General features: G+C 36.0%; 2 protein-coding genes across 2 annotated transcripts in view; one reads left to right on the plus strand and one right to left on the minus strand.

The window, feature by feature from the left end:
* Nucleotides 1-1,882: 1,882 nt before the first annotated feature.
* On the minus strand, nucleotides 1,883-2,729 carry LOC129759371 (uncharacterized; the record flags this gene model as incomplete). The annotated part of the gene is made up of 2 exons (XM_055756802.1): nucleotides 2,467-2,729; nucleotides 1,883-2,394 (listed from the first exon to the last, which is right to left on the minus strand). Coding segments are annotated over exons 1-2 (775 nt in total), but the record flags the coding sequence as incomplete, so codon positions are not given.
* Nucleotides 2,730-4,453: 1,724 nt separating this feature from the next.
* Nucleotides 4,454-18,375, plus strand: part of LOC129759370 (protein sickie-like) — a 44,070-nt gene continuing 30,148 nt past the window's right edge. The window contains exons 1-3 of the mRNA XM_055756801.1: nucleotides 4,454-4,587; nucleotides 4,963-5,102; nucleotides 14,614-14,851. Coding sequence (XP_055612776.1) covers nucleotides 4,454-4,587; nucleotides 4,963-5,102; nucleotides 14,614-14,851 — 512 coding nt within the window. The remainder of the gene's footprint in view (nucleotides 4,588-4,962; nucleotides 5,103-14,613; nucleotides 14,852-18,375) is intronic.

Genomic DNA, 18,375 nt, shown 5'->3' on the forward strand with positions numbered 1-18,375 from the left:
TGTCAAATGTGGATACCTACCTAGTCTGAGAAAGGAGACAACAAACCACCTAGTGGCAAACGTGCTAACTAGCGAGACGTGCATTTCGCCAAGTTTGCCTTTGGCAGTTTGCTTTTCTCGGTGCTGCACTTATTCTTTTCGAGTTCGAAGATGAAGTTCATTTTTGCATGGCACGTTTTCAATTTTCGAAACGAGAATCGTTACTGAAGTTTTGCTTTTATCTGTACCATCAATTAATTTCTGGGTTTATTCCACTATTAGCCTTCAATCGTCAGCATTTTGTAGAATTAAGTAAAGAGATAGAAATCAATTTCTGTTAAATTTAAACAAACCTGCAGAGTCGCCATTGGGGTTAGCAATGGGTAAACATTAAACGACAACGATCAGAATCCGACCAGCTACGAAATTGAAAAATCGTTCAATCCCTTGCGTCTCGAGATGGCAGCAACAGAACAAATTCGCGGTTCGATTAATCGAAGCAATTAAGTCCATACTGATTGGTGTCGGTGGAGTACAAATGGCAAACAATAAATGATTTAGCTAGGTATTATAAAAATCTCATATCAGAACTCAAGTATGTTTATGTTCAAAGACGACATGAACTATCGTTAGAAAAATTTCCGTCTAAGAGATGCATTTTTTTTTTAAATTTAAGCCAAATATCGCTGTAAGAACTGCAATCATAAAATATGAGCTTTCATAACTTTTAACTGTTTTTGAGTTTTTTGTGGGATATCAGCTACTTTCAATTCCACTTCAAACCTTCCTTGGCCTCGAAGAACTTCCTCGGCCTTGAAAACCTTCCTCGGCCTTGAATACCTTCCTCGGCACCTTGAAGACCTTCTTCAGCACCTTCAAGACATTCTTCAGTACCTTGAAGTCCTTTGTCGACCTTTAAGATCTTCCTCGGCCTTGAAGACCTTCTTCGGCATCTTGTAGACCTTCTTCAGCACCCTCGGCCTTGAAGACCTTCCTCGGCCTTGAAGACCTTCCTCGGCCTTGAAGACCTTCCTCGGCCTTGAAGACCTTCCTCGGCCTTGAAGACCTTCCTCGGCCTTGAAGACCTTCCTCGGCCTTGAAGACCTTCCTCGGCCTTGAAGACCTTCCTCGGCCTTGAAGACCTTCCTCGGCCTTGAAGACCTTCCTCGGCATTGAAGACCTTCCTCGGCCTTGAAGACCTTCCTCGGCCTTGAAGACCTTCCTCGGCCTTGAAGACCTTCCTCGGCCTTGAAGACCTTCCTCGGCCTTGAAGACCTTCCTCGGCCTTGAAGACCTTCCTCGGCCTTGAAGACCTTCCTCGGCCTTGAAGACCTTCCTCGGCCTTGAAGACCTTCCTCGGCCTTGAAGACCTTCCTCGGCCTTGAAGACCTTCCTCGGCCTTGAAGACCTTCCTCGGCCTTGAAGAACTTCCTCGGCCTTGAAGACCTTCCTCGGCCTTGAAGACCTTCCTCGGCCTTGAAGACCTTCCTCGGCCTTGAAGACCTTCCTCGGCCTTGAAGACCTTCCTCGGCCTTGAAGACCTTCCTCGGCCTTGAAGACCTTCCTCGGCCTTGAAGACCTTCCTCGGTCTTGAAGACCTTCCTCGGTCTTGAAGACCTTCCTCGGCCTTGAAGACCTTCCTCGGCCTTGAAGACCTTCCTCGGCCTTGAAGACCTTCCTCGGCCTTGAAGACCTTCCTCGGCCTTGAAGACCTTCCTCGGCCTTGAAGACCTTCCTCGGCCTTGAAGACCTTCCTCGGCCTTGAAGACCTTCTTAGGCACCATGAAGACCTTCCTCGGCACCATGAAGACCTTCCTCGGCACCATGAAGACCTTCCTCGGCACCATGAAGACCTCGGCACCATGAAGACCTTCCTCGGCACCTTAAAGACCTTCCTCGGCACCTTGAAGACCTTCCTCGGCACCTTTAAGACCTTCCTCGGCACCTTTAAGACCTTCTTCGGCACCTTGAAGACCTTCTTCGGCACCTTGAAGACCTTCTTCGGCACCTTGAAGACCTTCTTCGGCATCTTGAAGACCTTCTTCGGCACCTTGAAGACCTTCTTCGGCACCTTGAAGACCTTCTTCGGCACCTTGAAGACCTTCTTCGGCACCTTGAAGACCTTCTTCGGCACCTTGAAGACCTTCTTCGGCACCTTGAAGACCTTCTTCGGCACCTTGAAGACCTTCTTCGGCACCTTGAAGACTTTCTTCGGCACCTTGAAGACCTTCTTCGGCACCTTGAAGACCTTCTTCGGCACCTTGAAGACCTTCTTCGGCACCTTGAAGACCTTCTTCGGCACCTTGAAGACCTTTTTCGGCACCTTGAAGACTTTCTTCGGCACCTTGAAGACTTTCTTCGGAACCTTGAAGACCTTCCCCGGCCTTGAAGACCTTCCTCGGCTTTGCATACTTTCTTCAACACCTTGAAGACTTTTTTCGGCGACTCGTAGACCTTCATTGGCATTTTAAAGACTATCTTCGGTACCTTGAAGACCTTTCTCGGCCTTGAAGACCTTTCTCAGCCTTGAAGAACTCCTTCGGCCCCTCGAACCCCTTCATTGGCACCTTGAAGTCCTTCTTCGGCACCTTGAAGACTTTCTTCGGCACTTCAAAGACCATCTTCGACACCTTTAAGGCATTGTTCGGTACCTTGAAAACCTTCTTCTGTATCTTGAAAACCTTCTTCAGCATTTTTAAAACTTTCTTCGGCAACTTGAATACCTTCTTCGGCACCTCTAAGGCCTTCATCGGTGGCACCTTGAAGACCTTCTTTGGTACCTAGAAGACTTTTCTGGCACCCTGAAGACCTTCTTCGGCACCTTTAAGACCTTCATCGGCACCTTCAAGACCTTTTTCGGCAGCTTGAAGGCCTTTGTCGGCATCTTAGAGACTTGAAGACTTTCTTCGAAAACTTGAAGACCTTCTTCAGTAGTTGTGATTTTTTATAATTTTTGTTTTTTTGAGATTTTTTTTTTAAGGTTTGGTATTGTTTTATCCGTAATTATTGTCAAACCAAATTGTCGTTTTCAAGACCGCACTGTAGCCTTAATGGAGGCAGCAAAATTCCATCAATGGAAGTCCCAACTACATGATTGGTCCCTCGGGGCAAATCTTTTCAAGTCTTAGTCAGACTTTGTTTCGATGCCTGCATTTAGAATGGCACTTTAAACGACCAAATTATGATGCATTATGGGCACTGCATAATGATGGAAACAGCAAGTCCGAATAAATGGCGATAGGAACAATAACAAAACGCCAATGCACTCCCCAAGGTTCGATGAACCATTTCGGTGGAATGCAGGTTTTTCCACAAATTGGGATCCAGATGCACCATTAGTTCAAACATAATGGAACAGACTAGAGCCAATGTGTTGCAGTCAGAGCTTATTCTCAATAACGGACCTACATATATTGGAAAAGCTTTTGCAATAAACGAGAATGCATCTGAGGGATTAGGAGATGGCTCCATATTGTTTTTCATTATAAATGGTTTCGAATTTCTCTATTCTACGAATATTCCATTCTTTAACACTTCCAATTCTTGGCTACAAATCACTTTTAAAATCAAATGTTAATAAAATTTAATGAAATGAAAATCACCGGGTGTGAGCTCATAAATAATTGTATCGAAATCTATAATCACTATGTTGGCAAATCATTGATTTGAATATCGTGTGCATATTTTTCAATTATTTTCCCAGGAAACGATCGTTGTTCGCCTTTCTAACAAAATCGACCAAATGTTCCAGTTCTGTTTCGAATTTATATGCATGACACGCAGCAGAAATGCATCCATAGTTTAATGGGTTGGTGGCACCTACCTTTGCTAGGTTAGGTCTAGGCAAAACTGCACGGTTCCAACAACAGCTAAGTCACCGGAGCTTAGCTTACCTCTGCACATTCTGTGCACTTATTTCCATTTTAGAGCACACCGCACTCTGCATTTTAAGCATATTTCCAACCAATATCTTTGGAAATGAACCTCCTCGAAGGCGAACACACAGTGGGACATAGTGATTGGGTTTAAATACTCCCAAATAGGGATTCGTTTGAATTTTGCCCCCCAACAGTCGGCCAATCCGCCCACTATTCGAAAGATGTTATTTCTGTCGGTTCGTTCGATGCAGTTGCCGTATCGTAGCGAAGCAAGCCATGACTTTCCATTTGACACTGACTAACTGAAGATAGTGTCTGGTCTGGATGCGGTTGGGTTCGAAAGTCGAGAGAAAAGTGCACCGCGGCGCCTACTTTGTGCGGAATCTTCTAACTTCTTCTTAGGGTTTTCTGGTATAAATAGTAGGTAAGCTGTGGATCGGTACAAGATTTTACCATGTCATGTTTCCAAGTTTTGGGGTGGGGAAGGGCAGACGTTGTCATGGAGAAGCCGTTTCTAAGCCAAATCGAACCGGGCCATAACGAAAAAGGGCGAGAAAATTAAACATCGCCCATCATCATGCTTCTTCCCCATCTCGATGAGCAGCAACAGCAAATGGGATTATGCAAATGTGATGACCTATTGGCCGGGTCTTCTTGAAGCTGTAGGCTTGAGCCGATTCGGGCGATACGATGTCAACTTTATAGACGCCCCAGACTCCTCTCGAGGCATGTTTGAATTAATTTAGCTTTGAATGAGTAAACAAATCCACTCCTCCGCCCTCTGTTCCAGGAATGGCTTTCGCTGTCACCCAATTGACTTTTTCCATCTTTTAAGGGTAGGCTCTCATTCGGGAGGCGATCGATGTCTCCTTAATAAACCGAAAATGGAAGCTTCTGTGCGTAGGTGTACAAACGATTAACATTTTCGAAGCAACCGATTCAACGGAAATCGATAAACGATTGCCGTTTCCTTTTTCAAATCCCTAAACTAATGCTGGTAGCTGACATTTTAATCTGACCCCAAGCAGGTCAAAAGTTGCATTTTAAGTCGATAGCTTTAAAATTGATTCCTAACCTTTTCCCTCTCTACTATTTCTCATTCCAGACAACTTCCCGTGCCCTATGCCACAAAGCCGGGGCTCAATGGAGGGACGGCGATTCCGCTGCCGGCCACGGTCATGGTCACCCGGCGGTGTCCCCCGGATAAGGTTCGACCGCTGCCACCGACACCGAACCAGCAGACGGGTGAGTAATCTCATTTAAAAAAATATGAAATAACCCTCAAAGGCGAATAAGAAAGATCCTTATCCTGAGTTCTCAATTTTATTTCATTCGTGAAATTTGAAAAAAAAAAATCCAAACCGAGTTCTGAGTTCCTTGATTTTAAAAAAATTACTGCTTATCATGGTTTTACTATGAAAACTACCTATATTAAAAAAATGGAATTTATTAACACTTTTGCAATATTAAGCACGAAACTCAATTTGAGTAATGGTAAGTTAAGATTTTTGGATTTGAAAACAATTTTTCTAGAGTAAGCATAAAATTAAAAAAAAAAAAGTTGAAACTTTGAATATGATTTAAACGCGGCTGATGTGTTACGATAAAAAATTGAAGTTCGCGATTTTCAAAAAAAAAAACTGTCCGGAATTGCCCGGCCCGGATATGTGCAAAAAAATCTGGAATGCTCGAAATAGGAACATGAAATGAGTTTAATGTTTCAAATCAGGAAGTATCGTTAAACTTTATTGAATTGAATTTCAAACTCGGAAAGAGGCAATTAAATGGTTTTTTTTAACTTGAAGACCACAAAATAATCTAAGCGGTAGAATTTATCGTGATTTATCTTGGCAAGTACAAGGCAAATTTTGATTCGCAATTCCATATTCGGTATTTTTTGAATCCGTTTGGAGATAGTGTTCTTTGATTTTGAAGATTAATTATTGTCCTATTAATATACTCCGTAGACAATAAATCAAATGGGGCCGGAACTAAGTTGGCCTTGCTCGAGTGCGGTTGGGTTTTTTTTTACGGTCGCGTTTTGCTTCGTTATTCCTCGACATTCACTGCAAAATTTAAATTCTGCGAATTCTGCAAGGGTTAGAGCAAGTTCACTGGTGCTGGGAAAAAGTGGTAGAAATTTTGACATTTTGAAAATTTTACCATGCAAAAATGTTTTCAAGATCTTGGGGCGTTGTATTTTTTTACAACTCTGTTTCTATTTCAGCCGACACAGATAAAATAGATAGGCCACAGATCTTGATAATGTTTTTACAAGGCAAAATTTTCAAAATGTGCCGTAAATGTCAAAATTTCTACCACTTTTCCCAACACCAGTGAACTTGCTCTTATGAAACCTTCGAAGAATTGTAACGATTGCTTTGATTTCTAAAAAAATCCTCAAAAAAGAACAACAACTCGGATAAATGATGCAGTTTAGTCCTTGTTTTGAATTATTTTTTGTTTTTATAAATATTAGAGTGATAGTTTAATACAGATTGCATTCGAATTTGAAATAATTTCGAAATCTAATTTTCTTGAACGATTTTTAATTTTTTTTTTCATTCATTGTTTAAATTCTCAAATTAGTACTCTGCCTTCACTTTATTTATGCAAGAATGTATGTTTGACTTGTATAGAATCGCCCTCGTCTTCAACATCAAATGTAGAGCAGTTTTTGAGTAAACATAGAAACGTTTTTCGTGACTAAATAGCATTACATACATTATTTGGCTTAATTTGCTTCATTAGTTTTCAAGTTATCCGAAAAATATAAAAAAGCCTCCCTCGTTCTCTCGTTTCCACTCTGAAAGAAGGGATAGATGCCTTGTATGAGAAGAAAAATGTTATGAGAGTCTTTTTTTTTTCTTTCTGTTTCCCTTCTGTTAGATGGAGGGGTCTTAAATCATCAAACGAATATTTTTCTTACATTAAGACCCTCCCATGAACAATTTACTTTTTTTGCTTGATAAGGTATTGTTATCCTTTTCAAACAGGATTGGAGCAACCCTTCTCCTTCCTCATCTTCTCACTATAAGGAATAAGGGGTCTCAAACAGTCCTTTCGTATCCAATAACCCTTCTAAGCAATTTTTTTTCCAAAGAAGTAATCCAAATCATCATAGAAGTATTTCTCGTACTCAAATACGCTCTCATGCAAAATTTGGTTCCATTTGCTTGATGAGTTCTCGAGTTATCTGAAAAGTTCTTAAAAATTTCCTCTATGGAAGGAAGAAGGGAAATTATTTCTCGTTTTGAAATAATTTTCAACCCATTCGAAATTTGGTTTATTTAGTTTATTTAGTTCTCAAGCCATGCATAAAAATCTATGAGTTCTATTTCAGTTTGAATTAATATCAGTCAGAAATGTTTCGATAAGTGTAGTACTTGATGTTGGTTGTATATTGGAGCCACTCTTTAAAAAAAATTGAAGGGATCTTTATTACAATAATATAATGAATTATCTCATTATAAGAAGTGGATACTGCTATACAGTAATTTTTCCACTAAGTTAAAAAATTTAACAAACTTCATAAAAACACTTTGAAATTTATTTTCGTTAATAAAATGTATTTTACATTTATATAATATGAGAGCTCTCATTAATTAAAATGGGAAGAGTCATTCAAGACAATATATTTTTTAATTTCAGCAAAAATTGTTTGCCAATTTAATAAATTATCTCATGCAGACAAAACGCATTATATTTATCAATTTTTATTAAAACTATTTTAAAAATTATTCGAATTTACCATATTTAATTTTTTTATGTTAAGGATCCCTCATTTACAAAAACAATACGATTAAAATTCAAAAATATTTATGACTTCAAAACCTTCATTTTGTACCAAACTTTTTCGTATTCGTTTGAAAATCGTTCGAGTTCTGTGACATTTTACAATGAATTTCTTTCTACGGGACCCCATCCCCCCGTCCCAACAAAGAGATTTATTAATACAATAACTAATTCAAATGTATCAAAACTTGCCAACTAACATAACGAATCAATCAATTGTGTTAAAATATGTTCGTGTAAAACATTTGGTAAATATTACTTGTAAATCAATCAGCTTGTGCCATATACTTTGTGGTTTTTGTATGGGAGCCCCCTTGGCCGTGCGAACGGGGGGGGGGGGGGGGGTGTTTTAGGCGTTTAACCCCCCCCCCCCATACAGATTTTTTTCAAGTAAAATTTTCACCATAGTATCGGACTATTTTTTATCTCGAAAAATGTTTCAAAATAAGTGTTAACAAGCAAGACAGAAATTTGGCTCGCCTCCGGCGGAATTAACTCTTACATCACCCTAGACTTGAGATATTCAATTTTACGACACTATATGACACGTTCACGAATTGAAACTTATTTTTGATTGTTAATTTTGATTTGCAATTCAGTAAGGTCCACCGGGGTAAGTGTGGGCGGTTTTTCGTATAGTTCAACTTAAAAAAAAAAGAGTGCTTAATCGGAATAGCGCACGGCACCCTTTCAAATAATCGAATATCAAATCAAATCAACTTAAAAAAAAATCATTAAAAATCAGCAGTTTTGATAAAATTGAGTTCAATGTGATGCAGATCATGTTGTTTACAAACGCTGAAGAGATGAGCTTGATAGAAGCAAAGCGAGAAAAGTATTCACGTAAATTTTAATGGACTGCTGGCGTCTCCACTTACCCCGCTTTATGGGGTAAGTGTGGACGGTAGATTTTGCCTTTGATTTCTCAGGAAGTTTTCAAAAAAATTGTGTTTTCTTGGTTGAATACGTTATTTTATTGCGCGCACCGTCCAAAATTTTGAAAAAAAATTTAACGTACTTTAAGTAAGGCATCTTTCAATGATTATCGGGTGTAATTTATGTTGCGACACATGAGATTTGATTTTATCGAAAACATATACATACTTATTCCAGAACAAACATTTACTTTACTCAACTTTTCATGATCAGAATGCTAAATATAGCTAAATTGTATTGAATGGAGAAGAGAAAATGGAAAAAATGTGTAAACATCAAGTCTATATAAAGCCGTCCACACTTACCCCAGGTAAGGTTTGGAGACAAAATTTTAGTTTTTTGAAAATATATTCCTTTTTCTTCTTTATTAAATAATGTAAGGATACTTTCAATGTAGAGTTTATTGTAAAGAGCCAGCTATTTTACGAGAAATTTGCAATTGAAAAAGATGCACATCAACTCGACATCGTAGTTGAAAATAGAATATTCCCAAAAAGTCACTGCAAACATCCGCAATTGTCGGAACCGTATCTTTTTCACAGTTATTGGATGGATTACAAGTAAATTGAATATTCTGCATTGAAAGCTTGAAAATAATACTGTGCTTATTTTAATAGCCATCGTCCACACTTACCCCGGTGTACCTTAAACCTTTTGTATTGAAACTCTTAACTTGACACACAAAAACCCTACCTCGTCTTTAAAATGGGTTTTTATTAAGAGGTGTAACTTAACAAGAACAGAGTTTTGAACGAGCCATTTACCTTGAAAATCAATTCATCAAATACTTATTTTACACATCGACAAGTTGGACTCCATGTAATTGAGATATCTTTTTAAAAAGGGTAAAATCGATTTAAAGAAGTCCTACACTTTTTTGACAAAACTTGGAAACAAGAACATAACAATTTCAATAAAAGTTTTGAATCAATTATCAACTTCCATGAGGACTATAAGTAATTTTGAGTTCCACGAAAAAAGTTATAGAAGTTTTCTATTTGTTTACTTTTCCTCATTTAAAGAATTTTTAAAGAAGTTTTGAACCAAATTGAATTGTAAACGAATTTATTCGTTTTACAGGTTCTTACAAATTCTGTAGTAATGTCAAACATACTTGTTATGAAAACTTTCCAAATTTTTAAAAACTGTTAAATTCTACTTTTTTAGATAATGCATCTATTTTGAACGAAATCATAATCAAATTTCATCTTGAATTTAGGTTTTTAGTCAATCATTTATCAATGATTGATTTCACCTAAAACTGACATATTTAAAACTCCATATTATCAAAATTCAATGTGGTAGCTCAAATTTGACAAAAGGTTCGAGTTCAGGACGCTAAAATCTACCAAATCAATCATTAAAACATATGCACCAAAATCCTGTTCCCTTGAATTATTAATCAAATCTTATAAATAAGTTTTTATAATGGTGAGACGTATTTATTGAAAAAAAAAATCTTAAATGTTAAGAACCTTTTTTTCATATTTTATTTCAATTTTCAAAAAAGTTTCCCAAATTTCATAGTACAGTTTTTTGCAATTTTTAAATAAATTTACCGAATTTTAAAGTTAAGCTATTAAAATATTCAAAAATATTTTTGATAAGTTTGTCTATGTTTTCCATTTCTGAATTTTTGTATTCTATAAACATAACCCTTTAAATTGTTTCCTTTCAAAAATTCACATTTTAAATCGCGATTGGTTTTTTTTCAAATTTAAAACACTACATCGGAATTTTTCAATCAACCCTTCAGTTGAAGATTATGAAAATAAATGTAAATTAAGATGATTAATGATAAACAATTGTTGTCATTTTTTCAACAATTAATAATGGTTGATTTTTTACTTGATCTGATTTATTTTTTGATTCAGATTTTGTTTTCATTCTGTGTTTTGGAAATATTTTTTCAAATTTGAAAACTGGACTGCTTGGAAATAATTTTGAAGCAAATATCTAGTTTAGCATAAGGAACATCATTTTGAAAAATTTTTCAATGACTTACCGAAAATATCATTGATTTGAAACTTTCAATATGATTTGGAAATTTTGTTATATTTCATCAGCTAATTGTATAATTTTTTGAGTTTGTGTTATAATCATATGAGTTTGAAACTGATGTAAGAAATTCATTTCCTTGTTTATTGTGTATTTTTGGTACTGTTATTTATTATCTTTTGCTAAATTTGAATTTCGAAAGCCCCCCCCCCATAAACGGGTCCTTCGCACGGGCCTGCGAGCCCCCTATACCAACTTTTATTGAAAAATCTTGATATTTGGTCTAAAGATGTTAAAATGTGTAATCTAGTACCTGACCAAGTTTCGTTCGAACCGCTTAATGCAATCAAAAATGATGGTAGAAAATGGGGATCATTATCGCCCAACAGACGATGTTATTTTTTTTTCTATGCATGTTTGTATGGAAAATTTCATTTAATCAATATTATCTTGGTTTTTTCTTTCACAAAATCCAAATTCATCACAAAGAATGTTAGAATTTGATAGAAATTTCATTTGTTCCATGTTTTGGAATATGAAATATTTCAACATAGCTCAACATAAGAAGAACAGTTCAGAAATAACCTGCTAAATATATCTACTGATAAAAAAAAATTTAATACACAATCAAAACAAATGTTCTGTTGGAACAATTTCAATTTCTAACCAATGTGAGAATGAAGTTTCTATCAATATACAACATACTTTGGTACAAAACCTATTATCAGTCTGAGTTCCACAGAAACTACAAAAATGATGTTGATTTTTCAGTACAAAATATTCAATTTTCCCTTACAAAAATAAAAGATAAAGTTTACTCATATAAATGTTATTTAAAAATTCATGAATGAATTCTGAACCAAAACGAAGCTTTTTAGACCCTAAGGTTTGGAGAATTCAAAATTTCTTGATCGAATTTTGAAATCCGACCTGGCCTGTGCTGAATTTCAGTTAAATCGGACTTTATTCAGGGGTGCATAAAAGCGTTCAAAGTTTCGGTTTTTACCTAAAAAATTCACCAAAAGAAAATCAGAAATACCCAAATTTTACTTTTGATGCCACATGACTTAAAAAACACACAAATTTTCATAATCTAGTGTTATCTCGAAAAACGACTCCAGAATTTTAAAAACTATGTGAATCCGGGAAATCGCAATTATAACTTTAAACCCGAATGGCGTAGAAATGCATTTTAGGTCATTTAGCTTCAAATTAAAAATTTCGATTTTTCGGATTTCCTTTAGTCCCCTCTTACGTAATTTTCGCAATTCGCAAATTTTTTTTTAGAAAACTCCACATTTTGACGTCATATGGTATCTTAATAAAAAATATGATTTTTTATTCAATTTCCATTGCTTCCTCCTTCGGTGATTTTTGACGGATGAAAAACAGAAATTTAGAGCGCTTTGAGGCACTTCTGAATCAAGCCCCATCGAGGTGAAATTTTGCACAGCTGAGTTTTTTTAAATCTACAAAATGGTCGGTTTGCGAAATTCGCCATGACCCTTTTGGCTGCCACCCTACTAAGGACTGTGTTCGAAAAAAAAAATGCAACACTTTAATTTGTGGAAAACTTTTGAGCGAATGAATGAAAATTGATGAAATTTTTAGTGATAGGGGAAGAACACTATGTATTGAACTCCATCTTTGAAGTTCAACGTATTTTTGGCTAAAAAATAATAACGAAAGGATCCCCGGATAAAATTTTGATAATGTAGCTTTATCTTGATTTTTTTTTCGTGGAAATATATTTTAAAATAATCATTTAAGCCTTTTTATTCTTAATTGTTTTTGTCCCAATTATTGAACACAATGATTCTAATTTTTAACAGGATATTCTAATTATTGAACACGTAACCATTAGAAATCATTGCATTTATTTAGGGGAATTTCGCTTGCAGTAACCAAGAAACAGTTTGTTTATATTTCCAAACACCAGTTTTTGCTTAATAGCTCGATTCCAGATCCAACCAAAACAGAGTATTAAACTTGAGGAAAACGGTCACTTTTGTATGCATTTTTGGGAGTATTTGGTTGTTAACTGTGTCAATCTTTATGCACCTCTTATCGATTTGCCTCTTCCTTAGATTGTCAGCCAAATTTAGAAGGAGCAAGTTCACTGGTGTTGGGAGAAAGTGGTAGAAATTTTGACACTTACGGCACATTTTGAAAATTTTCCCAAGCAAAAACATTTTAAAGATCTGTGGACTTCTAGTTTTTTTACAACACGTGTTGTATTTTCGCTTGCTGTGATGCAAAAATAGCAATTTTTCTATCACATACGGCTGAAATAGAAACAGTGTTGTAAAAAAATACAACGCCCCAAGATCTTGAAAACATTTTTGCATGGTAAAATTTTCAAAATGTCAAAATTTCTACAACTTTTTCCCAACACTAGTGAACTTGCTCTAATAGATATAATTTTTTTTTAAATTTTTCTTCTCGTTCTTCTCCGATTTATTCTAGCTGGGCTTTTCAATGAAAATTGGTTGACAGAAAATTCCCCAGATGCCCACTAATAATTTTCGTATCGATATCCTTCACGATTTTTTTCAAAATTTTACCTCGCTAACGGGGCTACTATTTTGCGCACGATTTAACCACCGTATTTTGTTTATTTTATCGGTGGACAACTTTTTATTGTCACTAAGACACGATGTTGATGTAGGGATGAGATGAAGACTATACGAAAATAAATCAAATTCAATTATAAAAATAAAATAAAATAATGGTTGTATTTGGCAATACTGCAGATAAATAAAATAAAACAAATGTCAATGGGAACGTTTGTTATTTTTGGCAACACTATGCAAAACAAACAAAACAAAGTCAGCCATTGATCTAGTTAGGGGAATATGGCAGAAAAATTGACCTTCTTTACCCCTTCTACAACTAACCCGACTTCCCATACCTTCATGAATTATTGGTTCTTACTTTTATTCAAATTTTAGCTTATTGTTAGATCCCCAAGGACTCCTAGAATGATGTACCTACCACATGTTGGGTCTTCACAATCCTGCACAAAAATTTTGGTCATTCATTTGACGATATTTCAAAATCCACAAACAAAAACAATGCCACAAAATTTTTTTTTTACACTAAGTAGTGTCACTAAACATCCCAAAACATCCCTTATACATATAAGTTTCCCACTTTGAATATCGCTAATACATCACTTATTAAATTATAAAGAAATTTCGTTTATCTTGAAAGTAACATTTAAAGACCTTGATATAAATCTGAGGAAATATTCATGGGATTTCTGGCTTCAAGAATAGGCATGTTGGAATTCAGGACGAGTAAATCCTATAAAATCAGTTATTTAAATATAGATACCAAAAATGGGGTTTCCTAGTGTAATCGTTACATCTGGTAGGTTAAATCTATTTTTTTTATCAGAATATGACAAGAACCTTTGAGGGGAACGCAGGTGAATTTAAATTTCTTTCTAAATATTAAAAATAAAAAATCTAAATCTAAAATGCTTCGTAAAGCGAACATTCAGTCAAATATGAAAAAACTGAGATGTCATTGTTGACGTTCGGGTTCTGCCATCAATTATAAATTCATACTAGAGCTTTTTTTGAGGTAATCATTAAATAAAAAATCCATCATCCAAAACAAACATTGATTTAGTTTGATATTCTTCACTAAAAACTTGAACCCCATTTTAAAAGCAACTTATGTTTCGAAATTTCAAATATGTTTTTCTCTGAATCCTTTTCTTTTTAAGTATCGATCGTTTGAAACACCACACCTAAGCATTTTTTCCAAAACCTCAAAACAACCCAATTGGCTACATTTCATCGCATCCCCTCACTAGGGAGAAGTACCGTTTTAATTTCTCATCCTTTATTCATACTGCTCTCATATGTTTTCTAATAATTGGTTAGCATCTCCCAAAGCGATTTCATCCCTCCTTTCAAACCTTGCAGTTTTTTTTTCATTTTTTTTTTGTTTCAACTTAAAACTCCTCGCAAAAATTAACACTATGTCTCCCTTTCAACGTTTTTCCCTCTGCTTCCAGGACTCTCGCCAGGCCTCCAGAAGCACACGCTCACAAGTGTGGGTGGCCTGGGAAGTGGGCTGGCTATGGCCGGAAATGGCGGAAGCCCCCTGGATGGTAACAGCCTCTCCGGGAGTCCCCAACATCATCATAATGGAGGAACGACGACGACGACGACGGGGACGCTGATGTCTAGCAACTCGAATGCCACCACGACGGCCATCATCACGCAGATTCCGAAGGGCGGCGTTGGAAGCAGGTATGATTTGTTTTCTTTTATTTATGATTTTTTTTTTCGTCGGTAGGTTTCCTTTTGCGTCGTTTAAAGCATCGAGGGGGGGATGCAGCAGAGTCTGCTAGTCCCGTGATGAAAATTTTGATAGCTCTTTGTGGCAAAATACATTTCCGGATCGGAGGGGAAAATAAAATGTTTCTCTACAGCTATTTTAGAGAGAAAAAATCGGAAAATGAAAATGTTTCAGTGAATAAACGAACTCATACATCGAAGAACCCTTGTTTAGTCAATTTTCCAAGTTAAAAAAATAAAATGAAGATTTTTAAGGAAATCCAGAAGATTTTACTCTTAAAAACATAAGTTCATACAAACATTCTTAATCAGTTTTAATCTTTTGGGAATTTGAGTCTGGATTCGCAAAACAGAATCTGAACAAGCAAGCTAAATTCTTACCAATATTTTACAAGACTGTAAAGCTAAGCAATTAGTGTAATCCTCTAGTAGGTTCCTAGTGGAAAAATGGGGATTCAACACTTTTCATCGCAGCGTCATTGTCACCTCAACAGGGATACCGGCAATTTTTTATCAGTTTTTATTTTCTCCAGGATCGGGAAGTGGGAGTGGTTTTCCTTACATTCTTCTTCAGTACCTAAAAAAATTGAACTTGCTCGTTTGTTCCCTTCAACAGGAAGCTGCTGGAAATTTTTTCTCACGTCCTGCCACCTACCACCTGGTACCGGAATACCTACATACATAGCATGGCAGCTGATTAACACGTTCGTCGCCACGCTCATTTTGGTAGTTTTGCTAGCCGGGCCCAAAGAAATTATCGGAGAGAGAAAGCAAAGAGGGAGAATTCCCATATTTGAAACGTGTGGCGAAGCTGAGTGGTAAACTCAACTAAGAGAGCGTCACACGCTTTGTGATGTGACGGGGCCCCCCAGGAAATACACCCGTCACCCAAATATGGGTGCCGTGGCGACGAATGTGTTAAACCAAACGATGTGAAGATCTCAGGGGACATTTTGGTCACAATTTATGACTAGATCAGTTTTGCTGACTTCCTGTGTGTGCAGTTTTCATAATGCGATTTGCTTATGATGACTATTTGGGGGGAGTCGGAATGACTTTAGCACGTAGTCCAATCGAATACATAGCTGGTTCACCAAAACTGGAATATGACTGTAACGAACGAAAGTATAAAAAAATCTGCTACTGAGTTCTAAAAAACTTCAATGAATTTGCCAACAGACCGAAATTTTGAAACAAACTGAAAAAAAAAGATTTTTTATCATACCCAAGTAACAATTTTAGCTATATTATGATCAGCAAAACTTCATTAAAACCAAAGGATTAATCTTCATAAAAAGCTAAAGAACATTCTAAACAATTTTCTAAACTTCAATAAAATCATTATGCTTTAAAATTTTGGTCACCAAAGCTTTTATAAAACTTTTAAAAATAGGACTGAAGTAATATTTTCAATTTCTTGACATTGTGAATCCATCAATATGGCGTCATTTTGTGTCTTGTAAGTCAATGCAATGCTTAATAGCTTTATTATGGTCAGACAAATGGTTAATTATATAATATATAATTTTATAATGGTTTTATAAAAAGCTAAAATTTGACATTTCTCTCGCATGCCTTGCACGCTTAGGATGAGTTCCTCATTTCTGAGTTGTTAATCTTTATACAGTAAATTATGACAGATTTTTAAATGAAAAGGGATTTTTTGTGAATGACCCGTAAAATAAACCATTTGAAGTTGAATTTCGTTGTCTGACGTCATCTTAAAATCCAATATGGCGGCTTCCGCTAAACCTTAATATGATTTAAATGACTTAAAATCGCATGTAACCCCAACAATATTGGTATTGGGTGAAAGGGCTAAACGAGTAGAAGTTGAATTTTGCTATCTGACGTCATCGTGAAAGCAGCTTTAGCTGAAACATAAAATGCTGTAAATGACTGAAAATCTCATTAAACCCCCAAAATATGGGCATTGGGTAAAGGGTTCAACTAGAAGAATATTAAAATGATTTTAATCACTGGAAATCGCTTGAAACTCCCACAATATGAGTATCCGGTGAACGAACTAAACGAGAAGAAGTAGAATTTCGCTCTCAGACGCCATCTTGAAATTCAAGATGGTGGCTTCCTCTGAACATTGAAATGATTTTAATCACTGAATATCTCATAAAATTCCAAAAGTATGGGTGCTGGTTGAAATGGCTAAATGAGTACAAGTCGAATTTTGCTATCAGATGCCACCATGAAATCCAAGACTTGTTTTCGTTGATCTCTTTCAAATAATAGCCATTATTTAAGGAATTCAAAATGGCTTCAGACAACGAAATTCGACTTCTACTCGTTTATCCCTCTCACCCAATATTGTGGATGTTTCAAGAGATTTTCAGTTATTGACTGCTTTGAAAATGAAAGCGGAAGCCGCCATTATGGATTAATGATGGCGTCAAGCAACAAATTTTTATTTCTACTATTTGGGCACATTCACTCAATACTCATATTGAAGAGCTTTTTAATACCACTTCTTGTGATTTGAAGTCTTTCAGAGATTTTTATGTATGTATATTTTTTTTTTATTTCAACTCAAAACCAACACACATAACTTATCTAAAATGTGCAAAAATGGGAATTCCAATTCAAATATGTGCAAACTAACCTGGGTATGTCCTGTTTTGAAATATTGATTGAGAACTGTCACCAATTTTTGTGGTGGTTCAGTAATCAAGCACTGAGTGAGTGCTATTATAAAACATTCGAAAGAAGGGTTGGAGCAAACTTCTAAGTTTGCGTTTTACTGTAGTTTTTACAGAGCACTCACAATTCTTTCAAAACAGCTTGAACAGTGTGTTTAGTAAAAGCTTCAGTAGCGTTTTCAAAACTATTTGACAACAAATGGTCAAAATAAGAATAGATGCATTTCTCATGACTGAAATAAAAACTCCATAAACAGAGCGGCACAAAACATGCGATACTAAAGCCATAATAAAAATTTCAAATGCAAGTTGGCTTAACATTTGTTACTTAGGTACTGATACAGACAACATGGTGTATCAAATGTAGCTTTTACGAATTTCCAAACCCGTGTATTTAATCTAAACATGTTTCTTTTTGCAGATTTTTTAAATGATATTTTGTACGAAAAAAGCGCAAATTTGTTTGGCGAATGTCTATTTTGGTTTTTTTTTATTATTTCACTTTTAGTGATTTCAGTATATGGAACTTACTGGAAAATTTTTTGGATATAAATGGAATGGAATGGAACCCAGCAACACTGGTTTTCCATCCAGTTGTCGTTAAGAAGAAAGTTATTTATTCTGGACTCTTCTTTGGCTTCCAGAAAAATAAAAAGACCTTATGTTTTAGGAGATTCCTGAGCACAAGTTTCCAAAACCAATTAGGTGAACCTTTAGGTGATTTTTTTTTAGTTTTACACCTTACAATCGCTGCTTAAAAAAATCTGATGAAGAATGCGGTGAATTTTACTTTAAAAACAATTTACATATGAATTTTTCAAGTTT

This window comes from Uranotaenia lowii, unplaced genomic scaffold (genome assembly GCF_029784155.1).
Source record: "Uranotaenia lowii strain MFRU-FL unplaced genomic scaffold, ASM2978415v1 HiC_scaffold_143, whole genome shotgun sequence".
Taxonomy (NCBI): domain Eukaryota; kingdom Metazoa; phylum Arthropoda; class Insecta; order Diptera; family Culicidae; genus Uranotaenia; species Uranotaenia lowii.